At 40.4% G+C, this 18,682-nt stretch overlaps 1 protein-coding gene across 3 annotated transcripts in view; it reads right to left on the reverse strand.

Annotated features, from left to right (window-relative positions):
- The window catches only part of grin2bb (glutamate receptor, ionotropic, N-methyl D-aspartate 2B, genome duplicate b), an 81,304-nt gene that overhangs the window by 44,230 nt on the left and 18,392 nt on the right, over positions 1 to 18,682 (reverse strand). For all 3 annotated transcript variants that reach the window (XM_026358866.1, XM_026358865.1, XM_026358864.1), the window contains one exon: positions 16,631 to 17,332. In XM_026358866.1, coding sequence (XP_026214651.1) covers positions 16,631 to 17,332 — 702 coding nt within the window. The remainder of the gene's footprint in view (positions 1 to 16,630; positions 17,333 to 18,682) is intronic.

The raw sequence follows: 18,682 nt of genomic DNA on the forward strand, positions 1-18,682 counted from the left end.
TCCTTTCAAACACCAGAGGGTTTCTATTATCTTCTCTAAAAGACTCATCATGTCTTCAATACGGCACCACTAGCTGCTGAAACGTAATCGTCAACTGAATGTCTAATTTAGGACAAATACATCTCTTTGTCTCACAAACACACACACATAAATGCATGAATGTAGTGCCCAGTAAACTCAGCCCGCCCCCCCCCCCCCCCCCCCCCCACCACGACCACCACACACACACACACACACACACACACACACACACACACACAAAGACTCCTGTGAAAGCAGAAGAAACCAGTGTTTGCCTGAAGCTTTCTGCACCACTCTACCGCTATCGCCACTGTGCACACTACGAGCAAGATATAATTAATTGTCTGATTCAATCTCCTGCTGTTACATCTGATGCTCCAGCAGCACTCACATCATGTCAGTCAAGCCCAAAGCCTTGTCCTATAACACAGAGTGGCAGAGATGGCAACAGAGAACAACGCATGGAATCGAGTCTGCTGATAGATGTGAAACAGTTCGAAGTAATGAAAATATCATCACAAAAATATTCTGGTGTAAAAACGAACACGTCAGAAGCAGCAAGCCCCGACACAACGAGGGAGGGAGTCAATTTAGCATCACCTTTGGCCTTGCAAGTTAATAGAAAGCTCCGTCATGAGGACTTGATTAAGCTCGTTAACTCAGCAGAGAACGCAGGTAATTAATCACTGACACACAGGAGCTCTGCATGCTGACGGGGCTGGATCGCATGAGCCAGAGACCCAATTAGACCTGACCCCGGCAGCCACATGACCTGGCTAACCAACTGGTGTGCTAGCATCTGTATGTGTGTCTGTGTATTTGTGTATGTGTCTGAGAAAGGGAGGTGAAAAAACAAAAGGACACAGTGGGACAAAGAAAAAGAAAAAGGGACAGACAGGTGTAGCCAAGTCCAGACAATAGCATTGGACATCCAGAAAGCTGTTTTGTTAAAATAAACAGAGCTGTATTTTCTTCTTGTTTTATGGTTTTACATTAAAACTGGTATACTTTAATATGTATGAGGGCGGAAGCTGCTGCTGAAGTTGAGATATCCTCATAGCCCTTAAATCTAAAAACTGTGAATCCTAATGCAACACATAGCACTGTTCCATTTGACTCATGTCCTTCAAACTTCACGACTCAGTCCTTGAACTTTGTGTTCGAAATCTGTGAAATGCCTCTTTAATCTGATGTCTCAACTCTTCACAAGTTATATGTGGCTCTACCTGGCCCTAGTGTCTGTTCACTGTTATGGCTTCTAGCTACACTTACTGGAACGGAGCCATTGTTAATGTTGTTAGTTGCACCTGTGCTTTTCCTGTAATGAGTCAAAATGCCTCCAGAGGACAAAGTGAGACAAGTATTATCAAGTTTTCTTTCACCGCAGCCACACGTTGAAGGTGAGGTTGATACACGGGTCAGGCTGGAGTCAGATATGTTTGCTTCTCTCTAAGTTGTCTGGCGTTATTAAAATCAGATACATCAAAACTACAGGTGCCAACACTTTGGATGATGGTAGTTACTTCTGTCCTCTTACTGTAGGTACTTTGTAATTCAGTTTGGGTTCTGCAGGTTCAATTGTGGGACTGGATTCAAAATGGAACCAGAGTTTTTTCGGTCAACAAAGCCTTTATTCACAGTTGGGACTATTTTCTGCTTCTTTCTTTCACAGCACGTGCAAAAACAAAAAAAAAACCTGCTGGCATATCGTATACAGTGTAAACAGGTGCCAACTCAGCCACACAGTTCTTAACAAGACCAACATGACAAAATGTCTTGACTCAAACCTGTGTGATGACACAGCATGGACATGATATGGCAAACATTTTAGTAATAAACATTTGTTTATTAACACACACATCCAGCAGTTACAGCAACATTATAGTTCATTTGGTTGTGTTTGTCTTTGCGTATGTCTTTCATTTTACTAGACACATCTTTTAACAGATTTACTTTTCATCTTCAAATACTTCACCATTAATTATCTGCGATCAGTTTCACGTCGTATCATTGTTAGGATTCTAAAATGATTCTGAAAATATTTCACATTAACACCCTGCCAGGGCAGAGAAGGATTATGCCCCTCCGAGCTCCAAAATGTCTAAGATTTGTGCAAGAAGTGTTGAGTTTTACTGACAGTAGCTTAACAGAAATTAAATAAAAAATGAAAAGCAGATGTGACTGGAAACACGGATGTGAATGAAACCACACTTTCTGTCAAAAGCAAAACCTCAGAGCAGCAGGGGGTAAAATATGACATGATCCTGAATTTATCAAGGCAACAGGTAAACAAACTTAGAAGGTATTATGTTTGCATGAACAACAACAGCATTAAAAGCAAATTAAAAATAAAAGGATTATCAAAAACAGCAAGGTTTCTTCCTAATATATGAAATATACTGAGAAAAAAATAAGAACTCTGATTACAAACCCATCTATCTCTAATCTACATGTATTTCAAATAAAAACCTAAGTCATGGGTGTATGTAAATAAACGTTCCTGACAACATTCGTGAATTTACAGTACTTGTAATAAGACATATGTATCAGTTGTGTTGGTAAAACTGTATGCACAGTGTACTGCAGTGCATTATTAAATGCTCCTTGGCTGATCTCCAGGTGTAAAAGCTTGACGTGAACCTTTAGCCGTGTCAAAACACATGTTCCCTCTCCCTCCCGCTTTCATCTACAGTATCATCCCTACATCTGTACATCCAGCCTTTTCAATTCTACTTTCCTCTCTAACAAGCACACAGGGTGAGAGTGCAGGCTTGAGTCAAGCGCAGCGTGCAATGAGAGACATGTGGTTCAGAACCTTGTCATGACGCGCTTTTCTTCAGCACGTCTTGAATCCATTTCCCTTTCTCTGTCTCCTTTGGCCCATCCACTTTTCTTGAAGCATCACCTCATGCTCTCATCCCTTCTCGACTTTTAGACTTTTCATCGGCAGCGGGAGACTGACGGTGATTTTCTCTCAGTGTTCCCATTTGTACACTCCTTTGTCTCTATTTGCGTTTCACTAAGTCTGTTGCACTTTATCTACCCTCTTTTTCACAAACTTTATGTCTATGGACATGTTTCTCTCTCACTCTCGTCTCTTTTCTCTTCTCTTCTCACAGTTAGATCAGATAGGCTGGATAAGTGTGGCAGCATGGTTAAACAGAAACCAGAGGCGCCAGAGAGGGCACAAATCAATCACTTCTCCCCTTCCCTTTCATCAGTTATCTCTCTCCCTCTTTGTTTCTGTAGCCTTCTCTTCCTTCTTCAATCCTTCCGCTCTTCTGTCCTCCTCGTCATCATTATCTTTTGAATGTCATTCAACACTTCCTTCCTATTCCAATATGTTGCTTTTGATTAAAAACCAAGTCCCCTCACTTTCCAAAACAGATGCCCTCCCTCCCCAATTTTTTTCTTGGAAGGCACAGATGCCGACCCCTCTTCCTTCCATTTCCTCCATTTGTGGTGTACGTCTCCTTGAACCGTGCAAGACTTTTTGACTGACAGCAGCTGGCCTGTCAAAGACAAGGAAATCACGGAAGAAGAGAACTGGGAAGCAAAAAGTGAAGTAAAGACACACGGAGAGGAGTGAGGGATAGAGAAAGACATTTCTAATTCAAAGAGACATGCAGCGTTTCCATGGGAACCCGGTTTCCATAGAAACGGTCTTGCTAAAGATGCCATTAGTGTGAAAAAATGCCTACTAACACTGTACTGCACTGTATGCACACAAATATAGGTATAACGTATCCGTTCTTCCGCGTTAAGCCCGTTCCACAGATGAGAGAAGACACATGAGCTCATTCCTGCACCGTTTTACTCACTGTACACCTGAGGTCAGTTTTAATAGTTCAATTACAGGCCACTTATGTTGGTAGCTCAATTATAGTTTTGGCCCTTTGGGGGAAAGAAGTGACAAATCGTCTCGCTAATATTATTAGCTCTAGGTGTAGGTTTGGTGCTGAGTTTTGTTGTGACTTCACTCTTCAAATTACCTCCTTCAGATTTGGCTGCAGGGGATAAATTTTCCATGTATTGTCTCATTGACCATGACAGCCTGCAGGATGGGACCACCCACTCATCTACACACACGTATACTATTGACAGAATAACTAATACAAGCTAACCCGGGCTGAGAGAAGTGGACTATGAAATCCAACTCACTGTTTGTACTGGGGCGGGGGGGGGGGTCATGCCTGTAATGAACTACATGTTCATTACAGGCATCAACAACATCTCTGCTGTTTTGTAGTGGATGGCTGATCATTCAACATAATGAGGTCTCATTACAACAACAGAGCTCTGAGACTGTTTCAACAGAACAAAATGTCCCTACATCACCACACCCTCTCTGAAAGGCACTCTAGCATACCATAACTACGGCCGTAACTTAATTGTGTCTATAAAAAAATCTTTTATTTGTCCAAATTCAAAATATATTCAGATTATTCCGTTTGTTATAATGTAAAACAGGAAAAAATATTATATCCTGACATTTGAGTAGCTGTGTGATATTGTCAATGTACAGTCCAAAAACAGGTTTATTATCACATATGCCAAAGAAAAGCAGCAAATCCTAACATGCTAGAACAACAATATAAAAATAATCAAAATATACTCACTAGGCTTTCTATTAGTTACATCTGTACAATCTAATGCAATTCATTAGAGCCATTAATTTTAATTTTACAAGGTTATAATTTCGTAGTGTTTGTTAAAACTGTCAGTAAGGTGATAAATACACTACATATTTATTATTGAGGTCTAGGGAGTGGTGATGTAATACTGGAGTGCATGATATTAAGAGGTGTTTCTAACATTTTGGCAACACTGTTTCCATAAATCAGGAGCCTACATTAGAAACCAAATCATCGACTAATAACTGCAGCTATAAAGACATATCAATTTATAAGAGCATATTCTGTATGATGACAACAATTAGTACTGTTGATCCCATCACCACTTGCCATGGAAGTGGCTCTGTAGCTTCCCAGCCATGTGGAAATATGATTCCACTTTTTATGGAGCATAAGTGGTAAACACAGCTGCATATACAGCACACACACTTTAGAGCACACTTAAAGCTCTGAGTGATCAATTGTCTCTTCATCTAAGGGAATCAACGGTTAATGAGTTAAACACTCTCCTTATTTGAATTTCTGATCAAAGTTATGATTTGGGTTGTGATTCAGAGGCCTGAAATAAGATTTTGCTGTTGTACTGTCAACACCTTTGTGTTCACATGTACACACCGATTTCACTTTCTGGTACATTTGCCTACTGGCTCATTCAGGATTTTGAATAAATTACCTTTTAAGTTGTACTTGTGCTTTTGCTAAAATAGCTTTCACACCCTGTGAAATGCTGTTTATTATATACTGAGTCTTGTTCGTCTGTAGCAGGTGTCACAGCTTCTGTATCAGTGGATATCATGTTTCGTTTTGTAATCTCCTTCTGATGCTTATCACCAACTGTGCTGTACAGATATGCAGCAAGCATGAGCTGCCTCCCTTTGCATTTCCCAACCAACGGCACACATCTTCTTCATATTTACTAGTACTTGGTTTAAAGGTTGGTTGTGTTAAGATGCTGTGTGAGAGATTTATCACCCGCTGTAGAAAAACTGACATAATGTAATATTATTTCTAGATATTATGTCCGCTCAGTCACTGGTGCAGAATGATTCACATTCATTTTATTTGCTGTTTACGCTTTGCATTTTATCTCAGCAGGTCAAAAAAATGCAAAAAAACCAAAAAAACACTGAATGACATTTCATTTTTCTCAACTTATTCACAAGCAGTGGCTTTGAAGGGTGAGAATTTAAGCTCTGAGTTGGTGCTTGCCTGAGAGTGCTGGCTTACTTTGATGTAGAACAGAGGAGAAAAAAAGGCAAAGAGAGGGAGATTAGAAGGAAAAGCCGAGAGAGAAAGGGATGGCATCAAGATAGAGCATAAGAGAGAAAGAGGGAGATTGTGAGGAATCCACAGAAACAATGACAATAATTAGAGAAGCATAGTCGGAAAGAGTAATACAGAGGCACCCTACCTAGAGCTGAGCATTTTGGAGTTTGGCACTCCCTACTAGTGAATAAACAGGGCTGTGTGTGATAACACTCTGCAGGGGCTAACAGCTGCAGTGTCACATCACCCTGGTATAATCACCTTCAGCTAGTGCACACTCACTCAGACAACAAGCTAACCTGACGCTTCACAACTGCAGCTCTCTTTTAAGATGCTGTGCGTTAAGATCAATAAAAATAACAATCCCACTTCCTCTCTGTCACGTCCAAACATGCTCTTATGAAACTTACTTAGTATTAACAGACCTCTGCAGTAGCTGACAGTGTATTTCAGGCTTTCCGTGCACTTGCATTTCAAATCCCTTGCACTAAATATAGAAAGTAGCCCAGGGGGTTGAGAACCACTGCCATTTAGTACATGTAGTATTATGTGCTGGAGTAATTTTATAACTCCATCATTGTCATTGTATAGCTGTCTCAGCAACACTTTGGAGAATCAGTTCTCTGCAGAGTGACAGCTTGATGGCGCTCCGTCCACCAACTGTGTAATAACAGGTGTCCAGACGATGATGGACGTAACCTGAAACACAGTGCACACACAGTGTATTTTCCACCTGAGAGGAATTAAGAAAACCGAGGTTTCAAGTGTACAGTACACTGATGGTCGACAGATGTTGTAAACCGCAGCAGGAGGCCTGAGTGCTGCCTAGTGTGAGAGCTGAGAACCAGGGCAAGGCTTATTAGAGAAGAGAAGAGGGTGAGTGAACGACTGCCAGTAAAGGTGCCACTCACTGGGTGTCACTCTCATCATAGATAAAGACCACTGAGCTGGATGTGTCAGTCTCAGCTACTGGGGAGACTCGCCAGCTGTCACCAACGGATACAGTATTGCTTCCCACTCTCCACTGCTAAAACGTGGAGACACACCGACCAGGGTACGCGAGCAAACACAGGAAGTAAAACATGCATAAATGTGTAGCATACATGTTCACGTCTACACACAAACCCAACTCATTAAATGTATCCAATCCAAACAAGACCACGAGTTAAAGAAAGAACAGAATCACTGTTTGTTTCCTTCAAATACCTTTCTGAAAATATGTAAGACGTGAAAGGATTACACAACTATTCAGACGTAGCTCAGGTGGTAGAGTGAGGTGGCCATTAATTGTAGTGTTAGATCCTTGACTCTTCCTGTGAATAAGCAATGAGATTCCAAAATTAAATCCGAGAAGAAATGACACTAAAGCATCTGCCGAACTAATGCAAAATAATACGTTAAAAGATATTTCATTGCTGTGTTCAACCCAATATGAGTTTATAAATAAACTACTTTGTCTCTTTTAATCCATGTGTACCCTGTGGGTTGTTATTGCCCTCTATAGCAAAAATAGATGCGACTAACATGCAAAAACACCACTCAAAACAATTATATTGTGGTTATGTACGCTTTCAGTCTCTATCTAAACTTTTATAAATTGTACTTCATCTTTAGTGGAGCCATGAACAGTAAATCCATGTCCACACAGGCTGATAATGAAAGCAGCACAGCAGCAGCTTCAGCTTGAGTGTCTGCACAGGATGTGTTCAACCACAGTACAGCTGTGCGGTCACCCACATTTTGGCCACAATAGCTGCAGTTACTCATGTAAAACTGAACAAAATAGAAGGATTTCAATCCAAAAAAGACACTCTGGTTGGTAGTTACACACATAAAGCACAAGAGAGGGTTGTTACACTGCCTGTGCAGTGTCACTCAATGTCACATTGATTAAAACTGTAGCTCTTTTGTCTGACATGTGGCTAAAACACCTCCTGTGCAGACCTGGGCAGATACTGAAACATCATGGGGCATTTAAACAATCGTATTCTTATACAACAGCTTTACCAAATCATTAAAATGTAAAAACTATTTCTACCACTCTAACACTCTATTTATTCAGCTCCAACAGACAAAACACATAATAACAGGATGATGTAAATGTACCTATATACACATATACAAAATAGCCAGAGCAGCACATTGTGGGATTTAGTTGATACAAGAACAAAACATCAATCCTGCACCAAAATGTTTTCCCACATTTCCTCCATTGCTCTTCTCTCTCTCTTTCCTTATCTCAGACCTAACAAATGGAGGCTCACTGATGAATGTAAATGACTGCACTCCCCTGCTCCGTGCAATTAGAACAAACTCAACCTTTTTCTGTCTGTTTGGGATTAAATACCCACAAGTCAGATGGCTCTCTCTCCATATTTAAGAGGTCTTTTCTCAGCCTGATGCAAAACCATGAAAACCACCACATTATTATGTGACAATTTTTTCAGCTCTTATCTCCTATCTTTTATCTCTCGCTGATTTGTATTCCCTAAACATTAAAAAACATTACATGATGAAGTGCAGTTTCATGAGCAGTGGCACCAGAGGAAAGTTAGTTTGAACCCCTACATTAACAGTGACTGCCAGAAGGTCATGTCAAACTTTTTGAAGCAACAGCAACAAGATTTGCCTTAACGAGGAGGTTTTAGGGGGTGTGGCAAATTAAATGCATGAATACAGGGGTAAATTACAGTGGGGAGAACTAATTCTAGTACTGGTGTGTCCTGCACTTACTTCAAGTCCAAGACTCTTACAATCACACTGCTGTTTCAATATTGTGCACCTAGGCCTGACTGAGTAGTTGTTCTACGATTTCATGCCATAACTGAGACATCTGTCAGCATTAATATGTTCAATCCCACTGGCAACCATTTGATGTTCTGATTTTAAACCAACACAGACAGCTGCTGTGATTGGCAAATAAACAGAATAACACACAACAGTGCATCACTCAATCTGATCAATGCTTGTTTTTTTCAAAGGTTGCCGGAACACATTTTTTGTCAGTCAGTGATCACAACATGTCCTCTAAACTAAAAGAAATATGTTGTTTGTCAGTGCCTTTCCAAACAACACGTTTGAGCGTTTCCTAATCTGACGTCCCTATCAGCAGAAACATCCTCTTTAGTAGAACCATAAAAAAAAAACAACTGAATTTGGAGCCTAATGGTTTGTGCCCATAAATACAACATTCCCCGGTTCGAGTCCAGCTGGGGACCTTTGTTGCAAGAGTCGTAAACATTTCTTTGGCATAAGAGCCTCTTTGGCCAAATACCTACAAAACTGCCTCATTTCCTATAGTTTAGTTTAGTTGAGTAATTCTTGTTGAAAAGTGTGATAAAAATAAATACTTACTTATTTTTTCCTCCTTAAAAAAGAGTAACCATTTATTATATCTTAATGTCGCAAACTAAAATATTCATAAACAAATCTGAAATAAACTAGGGTGCTACTATCACACGGTGTCACAAAAGGCTAATCCGGTTTTATTTGAATCATATACCATCTTTATGTAATAAGATAAGCTGTTAATTAGGCTTCATATGCTGGAACGTTAAAAGGCCCGATAGCTGTCGGCAGAGAGAAGCCAAGTGAGGCTCCCAAAGCCTTCTGACAACCTGTTGCAACCAAGTGCAATGCAGAGAAGTCTCCTGTGATCTCCAAAATTACTCATCCTGTCCACGCACAGCACAGCCGCTGATAAAACGAATTCATTATATGGAGAGAAAGACAAGGAGAGAGAGAAAAAACACAGAGGGAGAAGAGGGTAGAAAGGTTTTTGTAGACCATCAGTGCAAAAAATAAAAAGGTTCATTTGTGAGAATTGACTGAATTTATGGGGCAGCAAGGGTGGGACATCATTCAGAAACAGCTTCAGTGCTGTTTAAGACAACAGTGCAATAAAAATAACAAAACAAAAATAGAGGACAGAGATGGGAAAGGGAAGAAAAGAACATGTGATGGGAGTGGGAAGGATACAAGCCTCACACAGTCTTTGACCTTGACTCCCGATTACTTGATGTCTGTGTGTGTGTGAATATTTACTTTCTATGCCGTTCTGTGTCTGTGTGGATGGATTTCCTCTACATTTCAAATGTCTTTCTAAAGGTTAAAACTCCTTTCTGGGGTTAAGGTTGCACATTACTTAAAGTTAGGGTTGAGCTGAGGCATTTAGATGATGGTTTGTGTTAATGTTAATGTTGTAAGGAGATAAGGAATGCATTACCACTGTGGGTCTGTGTGTGTGTGTGTGTGTGTGTGTACAAGGACGGTATAATGAGAAAATCTGTCTCATTCTGGGAGCACTCTGAAAACAATTGTACTGGTATGCTCGTACAGCACTGACATAAAAATATTTAGCTCCATAAACCTGTAACTACTCTACAGTGTTATATGTTCTATATACAAACTGTGAGAAGAAGAACTATATAGGCAATAACGAGCACAGGTAAAATCACTCCCTGTTGTGACTGCTCAGCTGAGATTTCAACACATGATGTGAAAGAGAAGTGATGAGATGTGAAATTCTCTCTTGCCTGAAAGATTATATAGTACTGTTTTTTTTTATGTAATTGCTGCATTATCATTATTCTCTGCATATTTTCCAGTAAAGGAAGTTTACGTTTCTGTCTCACACAGTTGGATACACTACAAATACCTGCAAAAGTGCCTCATTCCCTTCAGCTTTAGTTGTACTTTGTTTATTGGTTAACAAAATGTTAGCATGCAAACGAGAACTAAATTAATCATCAACACTATATCTGCTAATCAATGCCAAAACCTTTCCCCTAACCTCACCTTAACCTTAAAAACCATCAATCCCCAGTCTGGGGCAAAGTAATAGTATTAAAATGTTAATTTTAGGAGACAGAGTTGGAAATTGAGCTTCTACAGCTTTTTGAAAAAAGTCACCAAGCACATTCTGTTCAAACTTCCTTAGACAGTGTCAACGTATTTACAAACTCTGTTTTCCATTCGCTGACACAGGAGCAGCTCCAGGTTTTGTTGTTTCATGACATCAGACATAGAGTGAGCTCTCTTGAATTTAACTTTGAGAGACAGATGATCATGTCCTTAGACAGTACCTACATTTCACTGTCAAAGAACACAGGTCAGACACAACAGATTATATTTGGCCTGATTTATCCCCTATTGCATCTGTTGGGCTTTCAAGGGGTTAAACGTATGGCAACGCCAGGAAAATAGGAACATCAATCAAACGCAGGCTGCCACAGTATCTCACAGAGTGAGTGAGAGAGAGAGAGAAAGTGTGTTTAAAGGTCTAATAGGATGGGATTAGTTCTCCAGAAGGAGGATGGGCAAAGTAATCATTACTGGAGCATGTCTGTTGTTTTAGTCCTGTCCAAATCCTGTTCAGTCCGTCACTGTGCACACCTAGAAACTAACTCTAACATGTCCAATAAAAATAATCTTGACATAAATAAAATCGGTGAGACTGCTAACAATGTTTGTGTTATGTATTTTAGGGTAGGGACACTAGTTTAACCTGACAGCAGATGCAAAGTCTTTGCTCTCGGAAACAAGCTATATTGTTGCTGTTCATGCGCATCAACATCAACTTGCATTTGACATATGGAACACAATTCTGTTCCAGTGACAGTGCACAAATGGAATATAGGGATGGATATCCAGTGCAAAAAAGTGCTTTTCAAAATACAAATAGACAGCGTGATAATAATGTGATAATAGGTGAGTGAGGATGAATATACATATGCAGTTTGTTTCTTAATGCTGTTGTCTTTTTGGATTGGTCATAATTGCAAAAGGGGGCATTACAAAGGCAGTCCATTATCCCCTCATGTACAACAACCAAGCATAATGGGATACGTGGTGCATGCAGGATGAAATGAGGGACTCATAAAAACCACAAACTGGGAACGGGAACAATAGGATGAGAAGACAGAGTGCACCCTTGGCTCAAACAATCGTGTCAGCTGCAAGAGATTAGCAAGGACCTTCGAATCACTGAACAGTTAGCAGTTGGCCAAACAGGTCTGGGAGATAATTTACTTCTCTGCTAATGTCTGTCTTACAAGAAGTCCTCATACACTTCTGCACAAAGGATGCCTATTTAAAGATAGAGAGGGTGTATAATTGTAGTAATCAATCAAGAAGTGGTGAATCAGTTTTCATCGACAGAGCGTGCTATGTCTCTATAACAAACCGAGTTTTTTGTCTTAAGGGATACAATGGCAGTTTGTTCTTCTTATACACAGTATTTTCTCTTTTTTCAGCACCACAAGAGAGCCAGAGCACAGCAATCCATTCAACCATGAGTTTTACTATTGACCACCTGACAGATAGTCTTTAACCCCAAGAGAGACCAAGAGAGATTTATATTAAACAAGCAGCAACTTTAAGCCATTTGTTTGGTTAAAAAACTAGGAGACAGCATTGAATGGAAAAAAATTAACTTTAAGACGCGTGGACCATTTATGAAAAATGGTTTCAGACTCTGCGTGCCTCTAGGTACCTTGTTTGCACTGAAAACAATTGCTGTAATCTCCCCAAACACAGGCAAAGCGACCATTATCACTGAAGACTAGCATGCTCTACGTGTCCACACACATGCACAGACGCACACGTGCAAACAACGCATGTACACACACACACAGCTTGAGACTTAACAATAGATTTGGAAGACCTCATTAGTCCCCAGAGACAGAGTTGAGTGTGTGCCAAGGCCAACTCTGTTGTCCTATTATGTGACTACCAGCACGTGCGGGGAGTGAATTAATGGCTAAAAGGAATCATGCATCCAGTTTGCTACATAATGGGCCTACCTGCATCTGTCACTGATTCATTATAACAGAATACTGGAAGAAAAATAAAGCCAGAAGTGCTCCGAGCTACCAGGCCAGTGTATATATCTGCATCATCTCTACTGATAACTGTGACGCATGTGGAAAAATACGGTTTAAAGATCAAATACCATACATAAAAGACGTGTTCAGTGTTGTTTTAAATGGAAATCTAATTGCTCAGTGACAAGAAATGGAAAAATCAAGTGGTTTGCCCATCACAGAAGCCTGAAGAGAAGCACCACGGGAGGATGTGGAGCACAACAGATAGACATAATTGTGAACTGATAAGAAATGGACTGAAAACAATTGAGTTACAGATGATGGAAAATTACTCACTCGCTCTTTCACAAAGGTATGTACACGAGCGTTGCAGACAGCTTATACAACTGCCCTCATGATACTATAGGCTTTGTGTTACAAATATCCCATTTTTTTCCTGCTCCATCTCAATTGTCTACTCTATCACTCTTTTCTAGACTCTTTGTTTTTTTTTTATTTAAGTTAGTGAGTATAAATGAGTATAAATCATGACATTTCATCAAGTAGGGTAGGGTTCTCATTGCCACAGCCGTTTGGGATCCGGCTCCTGGTTGACAAAATATGTGGATTGGTCAAGATCTGACGCTAACAAACACCTTCACAAAGATTTTATCTCTCTGTTATTTTTTATTGTACACCAGTGTTGGAAAAAAAGCAAAAAAGTCATTTTTAATGTGCATGTTAAATAAAAACATGGAAGATCATGACTGTGTTTCATTACCTTAGAAATATTGTGGGTTTTTTTTAAATTGTGACTTTGGTGAAGATCTGATCACATTTCATGACCAATTTACCTACTTTTCACTTACTTTTTTTGCAACTGTACACCACAGTTCCCTTATTTAATCTTTCCTCATTTTTTTCTGCACCATCTAGCACCCATTGACCTCCACTTTTGCCGGATCAAACAAGTGAAATCACTGATGGAAGATTAATGTTGCTCTGCAGCTGCTACACTGAAACTTTTGTCTGTTTAAGTGCTCTCTCCAAGTTGTTAACGGTACTCTGTCAAAGAGTACAGTCAGTGAGAAGTAAAAAAGGCACATCACTCTACCACCACTAGCGAACTGTGTTTTTGGAAGTTCAACAGAGGCAAACCTTCTGCAGAGAAATGATCAGTTAATTGTGGCAGATTCAATTCAGGAAAGTCTTAGTTCTGCATCAATACTCTGAGCTGATTAAAGCTACGATATGCAAATTTTGTGAATTAAGCGAGTGATTCACAAAATGAGAAGTAACTGACCTTCTCTGATTGGTCAGAAGGGCGAGCCTTGCTCTAAAACTGTCTGCCCTTTTGACAACACCTCTCCATACTACCCATTTTGAGGCATATTTCTAAAAGAATTAGAAAAAAGTTATATATTTTAGCTTTTAGCTCAGGTATACTTTAACCTGATATTTCAGAGTCAGTATGTCTACTGTTTGGATTGCGTTGTTGTCTAAAACTCAGTATGCTGATTAATATTAATCAACAATCAACCTTTTAATATCTTCATCTGCTCATGATTTTCTGGTTGTAGCTGCAAGTTGTGAATATGAATCAGGCTAACCTTATTAATGTTAATGTTAATTATTGCGAGCAGTATGTCTGACTTCTCGCTCAAACTGCAACAGCTACACTAGCAGTAAAATTCACCTCTCCGTCCTTCTCTCTCACTCTCACTACCTCACCCTCACCTCCGTTTTCACACTTTAATCTAGTCATTCATCTACAACTACCCCTTGACCCCCTCCTTCGCGACTAGGACACTATCCCTCATCTCTTTTAGACTGCTTCTGTCAGAAATCATCTTTTCTCTCTCCCTCTGCTTTTATACAGTGTGCAGAGAAATATATAAGCAGCTGGTTGCCATGCCAACAGGATCCACCACATTCATCCTTAGTTCTGTGTGTGTGAGAGAGAGACTCGAGTCAGTGAACATGCAGAAGAAGAATAAAGGTTTAAGGAGAACAAGCCAAGCGAACGAGGCGAAAACAGAGAGATTTCCTCAAAAAACTGTGTTAAACATCCAAAGATGTCTAATGATGTAGGCTACACACACACACACACACACTCATATGCTCTATTTCCACAGCAGCAAGTTTGCATGTCTGTTGCACTCTAATCTTTCCCTCCTGCCACTCTCAGTTTGTGGCCTCTGTCTCTATCAGCTTCATAACATTCTCTCTCTTGTTTATTGTCTATTTCTCATCTTAACCTCTACAGCATCACTCCATTCCTTTCATTTCCCTGTCTTCACTTCTATTAAATTGTATGTCCACCACGTATGCATGCGAAGCAGTCTCCTATGGAAGATAATATCAGAGGGCTTTGACCACTGAAGGGATCACCTTGCCGTTTAATGTACTATTTCTGAATTGAGTGACTTGAATCTTTCCTTTAATTATTTCTTAATTCCAGTTTGAGATGGCCTTGATTTCAAAATGAAGCAACAAGTAAAGTCAGCACATATCAGATTTTAAGACTCCCACTCTCTCTGCAATTTAACAAAATTTAACAATTTTTATACACTTAACTGTGCAGATTTTGCAGATTTGTGCAGCAAAGTTCAAAATCCAATCAGCTGTGCTACTCTACAAGCAGAAACAATGGTGTAAGAATTACATTTCTACTGTCTCCTGACAACTTGAAGCCTTCGAGAAATGTACTAAAGTTAATAGACAAGGTCAAACTGACATAACTAATATAATGCAAGGAGAAATATTCCACGGTAAATAATATTACACTCATAATACTCCTAATGTTCAGTGTTGGCTGAAAGTGCAGTCCACATCACTGCTAGCCATGACCTCAGTGCTAATGTATACAGCGATGCTTACAAATTGTGAACCTTTAGAAATCACATTCTTAAACTTTCAGAAAATTTTTGACAAAAAAACATTTAAAATCAACATTAATCCACTAGCTTTGTCCAAAGCTTTAAACCACATTTATGTTTCAGCAAGTTCCATCTAATGATAAAGACCATGAGATGTACTGGAGAGCTCTGAAAAAAAGCTTATAACAGAACACTGAGCATCTTGTAACGCATCAACTAAACTAAATCCAAAGTACTTTGTAAAAACAAACGCAGGTTACCAGTACTGTTACACAAAATAAAAAGGCAATTGCAGAGTTCTACTGTCCATCCCATTGTCTCCAGGAGCTAGGCTGCAACATTTTTAAATATACGTTTCACAGCCATTGTTCTATTTCTAGATCATAGGTTCTATTCATGCAGCCTAGTTTGTGCTAAATCTCACGCATCCCAGTCCCACAGAGATGGTTTTTGATTTGCTATGTACTCTTTAGTTTCACACTGCGAGTCCTTTTAGAGTTGAGTCGGCTAACTGCCAGGAGCCACAATATGACGTCAGGCTCACAAAGGAGGTCAATTAACAGCATAATCAATCAACAGAGAGGCTCGGTTTGATTCAGAAACAGCTCTCTGTGCTGAAAGGTTGATGCATCTTAAAACCCGAGGGGAAGGAAACTCTCATTGTTCTCTTAGTTTCATATTGATTCCAAAACAACCAAATAACACCAAAACTAAATACTCGCATAAAAAATGGGCCTAATGCCTTTCAGTGGATGTGGCACTCAATACAACAGATGATTTCACATATAACTGTTTTCTGTCAGTGACTTCATATAAAGTTCTTGAACATAAAATCATGCTACCATTAACAGGACTTTCCAAATCCTTGAACATGCCTGTGCATCAGTTTGATTAAGGGCCCACCCTGTTATATTCTCAGTACAAAGACTGCAGCATGTTTATCTACATTAAATAATACCATCCCACACTGATACACGGTTCACAAAGTTTGTCCTTTTTTCCACAAACAAATAAAGAGTTTTCCTACCTTGGCTGCCATGACCATGGAGGACCCTCCCCTGATGCCGAGGATGGGGATGTGTGTCTGGGCAGAGATGAAGTCCAGGATCTGAGCAATGGCCTCCTGGTCTGTGTCGTCACCAAACACTACACCTTGCAGAGAGTTCCTAGTCATTTGTGTGCAGATCTGATTGATGATACTCTTGGGATCAGTCTCGTTCATCGTGACCACCTCAACTTTGGGGGGGTAAGGGATGTGGAGGAAGTCCTCTTTCTCAAGTCCAGCCCCCAGGGCAACTTCACTAGAGTTGCCCACCAGGATGACAGCAATACTGAGCGAGCTGATCAGTTTGGGATTGATTGGGGGAAGAGGTGGTGAACCTGGAGAGTACTGAGGGGGGATGATAACGCCCCTCTGGGTGCTGCCTCCCCTCTGGCCTCCATGTCCCCCTTGGGCACCTCCGGGTCCTGTACCTGGACCTCCACCTCTGCGAGACTCGCACACGGGCAGTAGGAGAATGGAGAGGAGGAGCACAGAGATGGATAAGGAGAGGAAGGGGAGTGTCAGTCGAGGCTGAGGATACGGAAGCTGGGAGGACTTGTCTGGAGGAGGAGGAGGAGGGGAAGGCTGATAAGGGGAGGAGCAGGGGGAGATGAAGCGCTTGTCCTGAAGATGGGAGGGAGAAGGGTAGAGGCTGACAAGCATTGTGGAGGAGTGTAAATGCCGTCCCTGGAAGGAAAGAGAGAGAAACAGAGAAACAGAGAGAGGTGATTAAAGCTACATTAAAATGACACTGAACAGTTTAGATTAAGAGCGAAAAAAATTAAAACATGTATGACCTCAAACAGCCAGTGTCAAAATACTGGAGTCTTTTAAAAACTGTAGATATAATATTATCTATATTCATTTGAATGTGAGCAGTATGTCAGAAACAGAATTACCAACACTGGTTGCAACACAGTCATCGTTTTAGTTATTTTATAACTGTTCTGCTAGATAGATAATGTGTGTTGGTCACAACTGTCTCTATTCTGTTTTCTTATATTGCTCTTTTCCCTTTTTATTCTAATTTAATGGGTTCACACTAGGCAGAGTGTTTCACTAACTAAAAACTAATAATCTGTAATAATAACATCACTGCTGGCCTCATGAAATGAATAACATCTGGTATTGGTTTGGATCTTACAGACGTTTCAATACTTTAATTACAAACCCCAACTACTTGACCCACATAGCTGCGTATCAAACCCAACACGGAGATAGAGAGAGGCCTGTGAGCGCTCACAGAGCATCAAGTGACAACGCCACATCCATAATACTGTGCTGTGACTTCCTTGGAGGAACCCTGTGGCACAAATGAAAGACAGAGCTGCAAAAGAGATAGTGAGTTTTGTCTGTGTGTCTGTGTGTGTTTGAGGGAGTTGGGACAGCGCTGGCTGCATTTTGACAGATTGACAGTCTCACAGCTTCATGGACTAGCTGCCAGGCTAAGTGACCATTAGACACTCAGCCCAGGCTCAACTGAGTATCTCTCCCTCATTTTTTTGTCTCTCCAACACCCTCCTCCACTACTTCCACAGCTTTTCCCCCTTTTACCCTCCAAACCTGTTTTCTCTCAGTTGCGTCTTCCAACCTTTAGAGATCACTTCCCTGCTCTCTGAAGCCCTCTGCAGACCTATTATTTACTATTACTGCTATTATTTACTGCTCATCTATTACCAGGCACACAATCAGAAGAGTAGAGCAAGGAGAAGAAACGATAGAGGAAGAGGAGAAAGTTGGAGAGAAAGAAAGAGGCGGAGTGAAAGATGTAAGCAAAGGGAGGTGACAGGCAGGGAGAAACACAATTAGTCATGGCCTGATGTGAAAATTGTGGTTTCCTATGTGTGTGTGTGTGTGTGTGTGTGTGTGTGTGTGTGTGTGTGTGTGTGTGTGTGTGTGTGTGTTTGAGCGCACGCACTTACAAGTGTATCAGGAGAACAAATTCTGGCATATTTTCTGCATAGATAAAGAATCAGGAATAAGGAATCTTAATGAGAAGATGTTCATGCTTGTATTCTAAATTAAGCACCGTAGAGC

The sequence above is a fragment of the Anabas testudineus genome, chromosome 1, assembly GCF_900324465.2.
Source record: "Anabas testudineus chromosome 1, fAnaTes1.2, whole genome shotgun sequence".
NCBI lineage: Eukaryota > Metazoa > Chordata > Actinopteri > Anabantiformes > Anabantidae > Anabas > Anabas testudineus.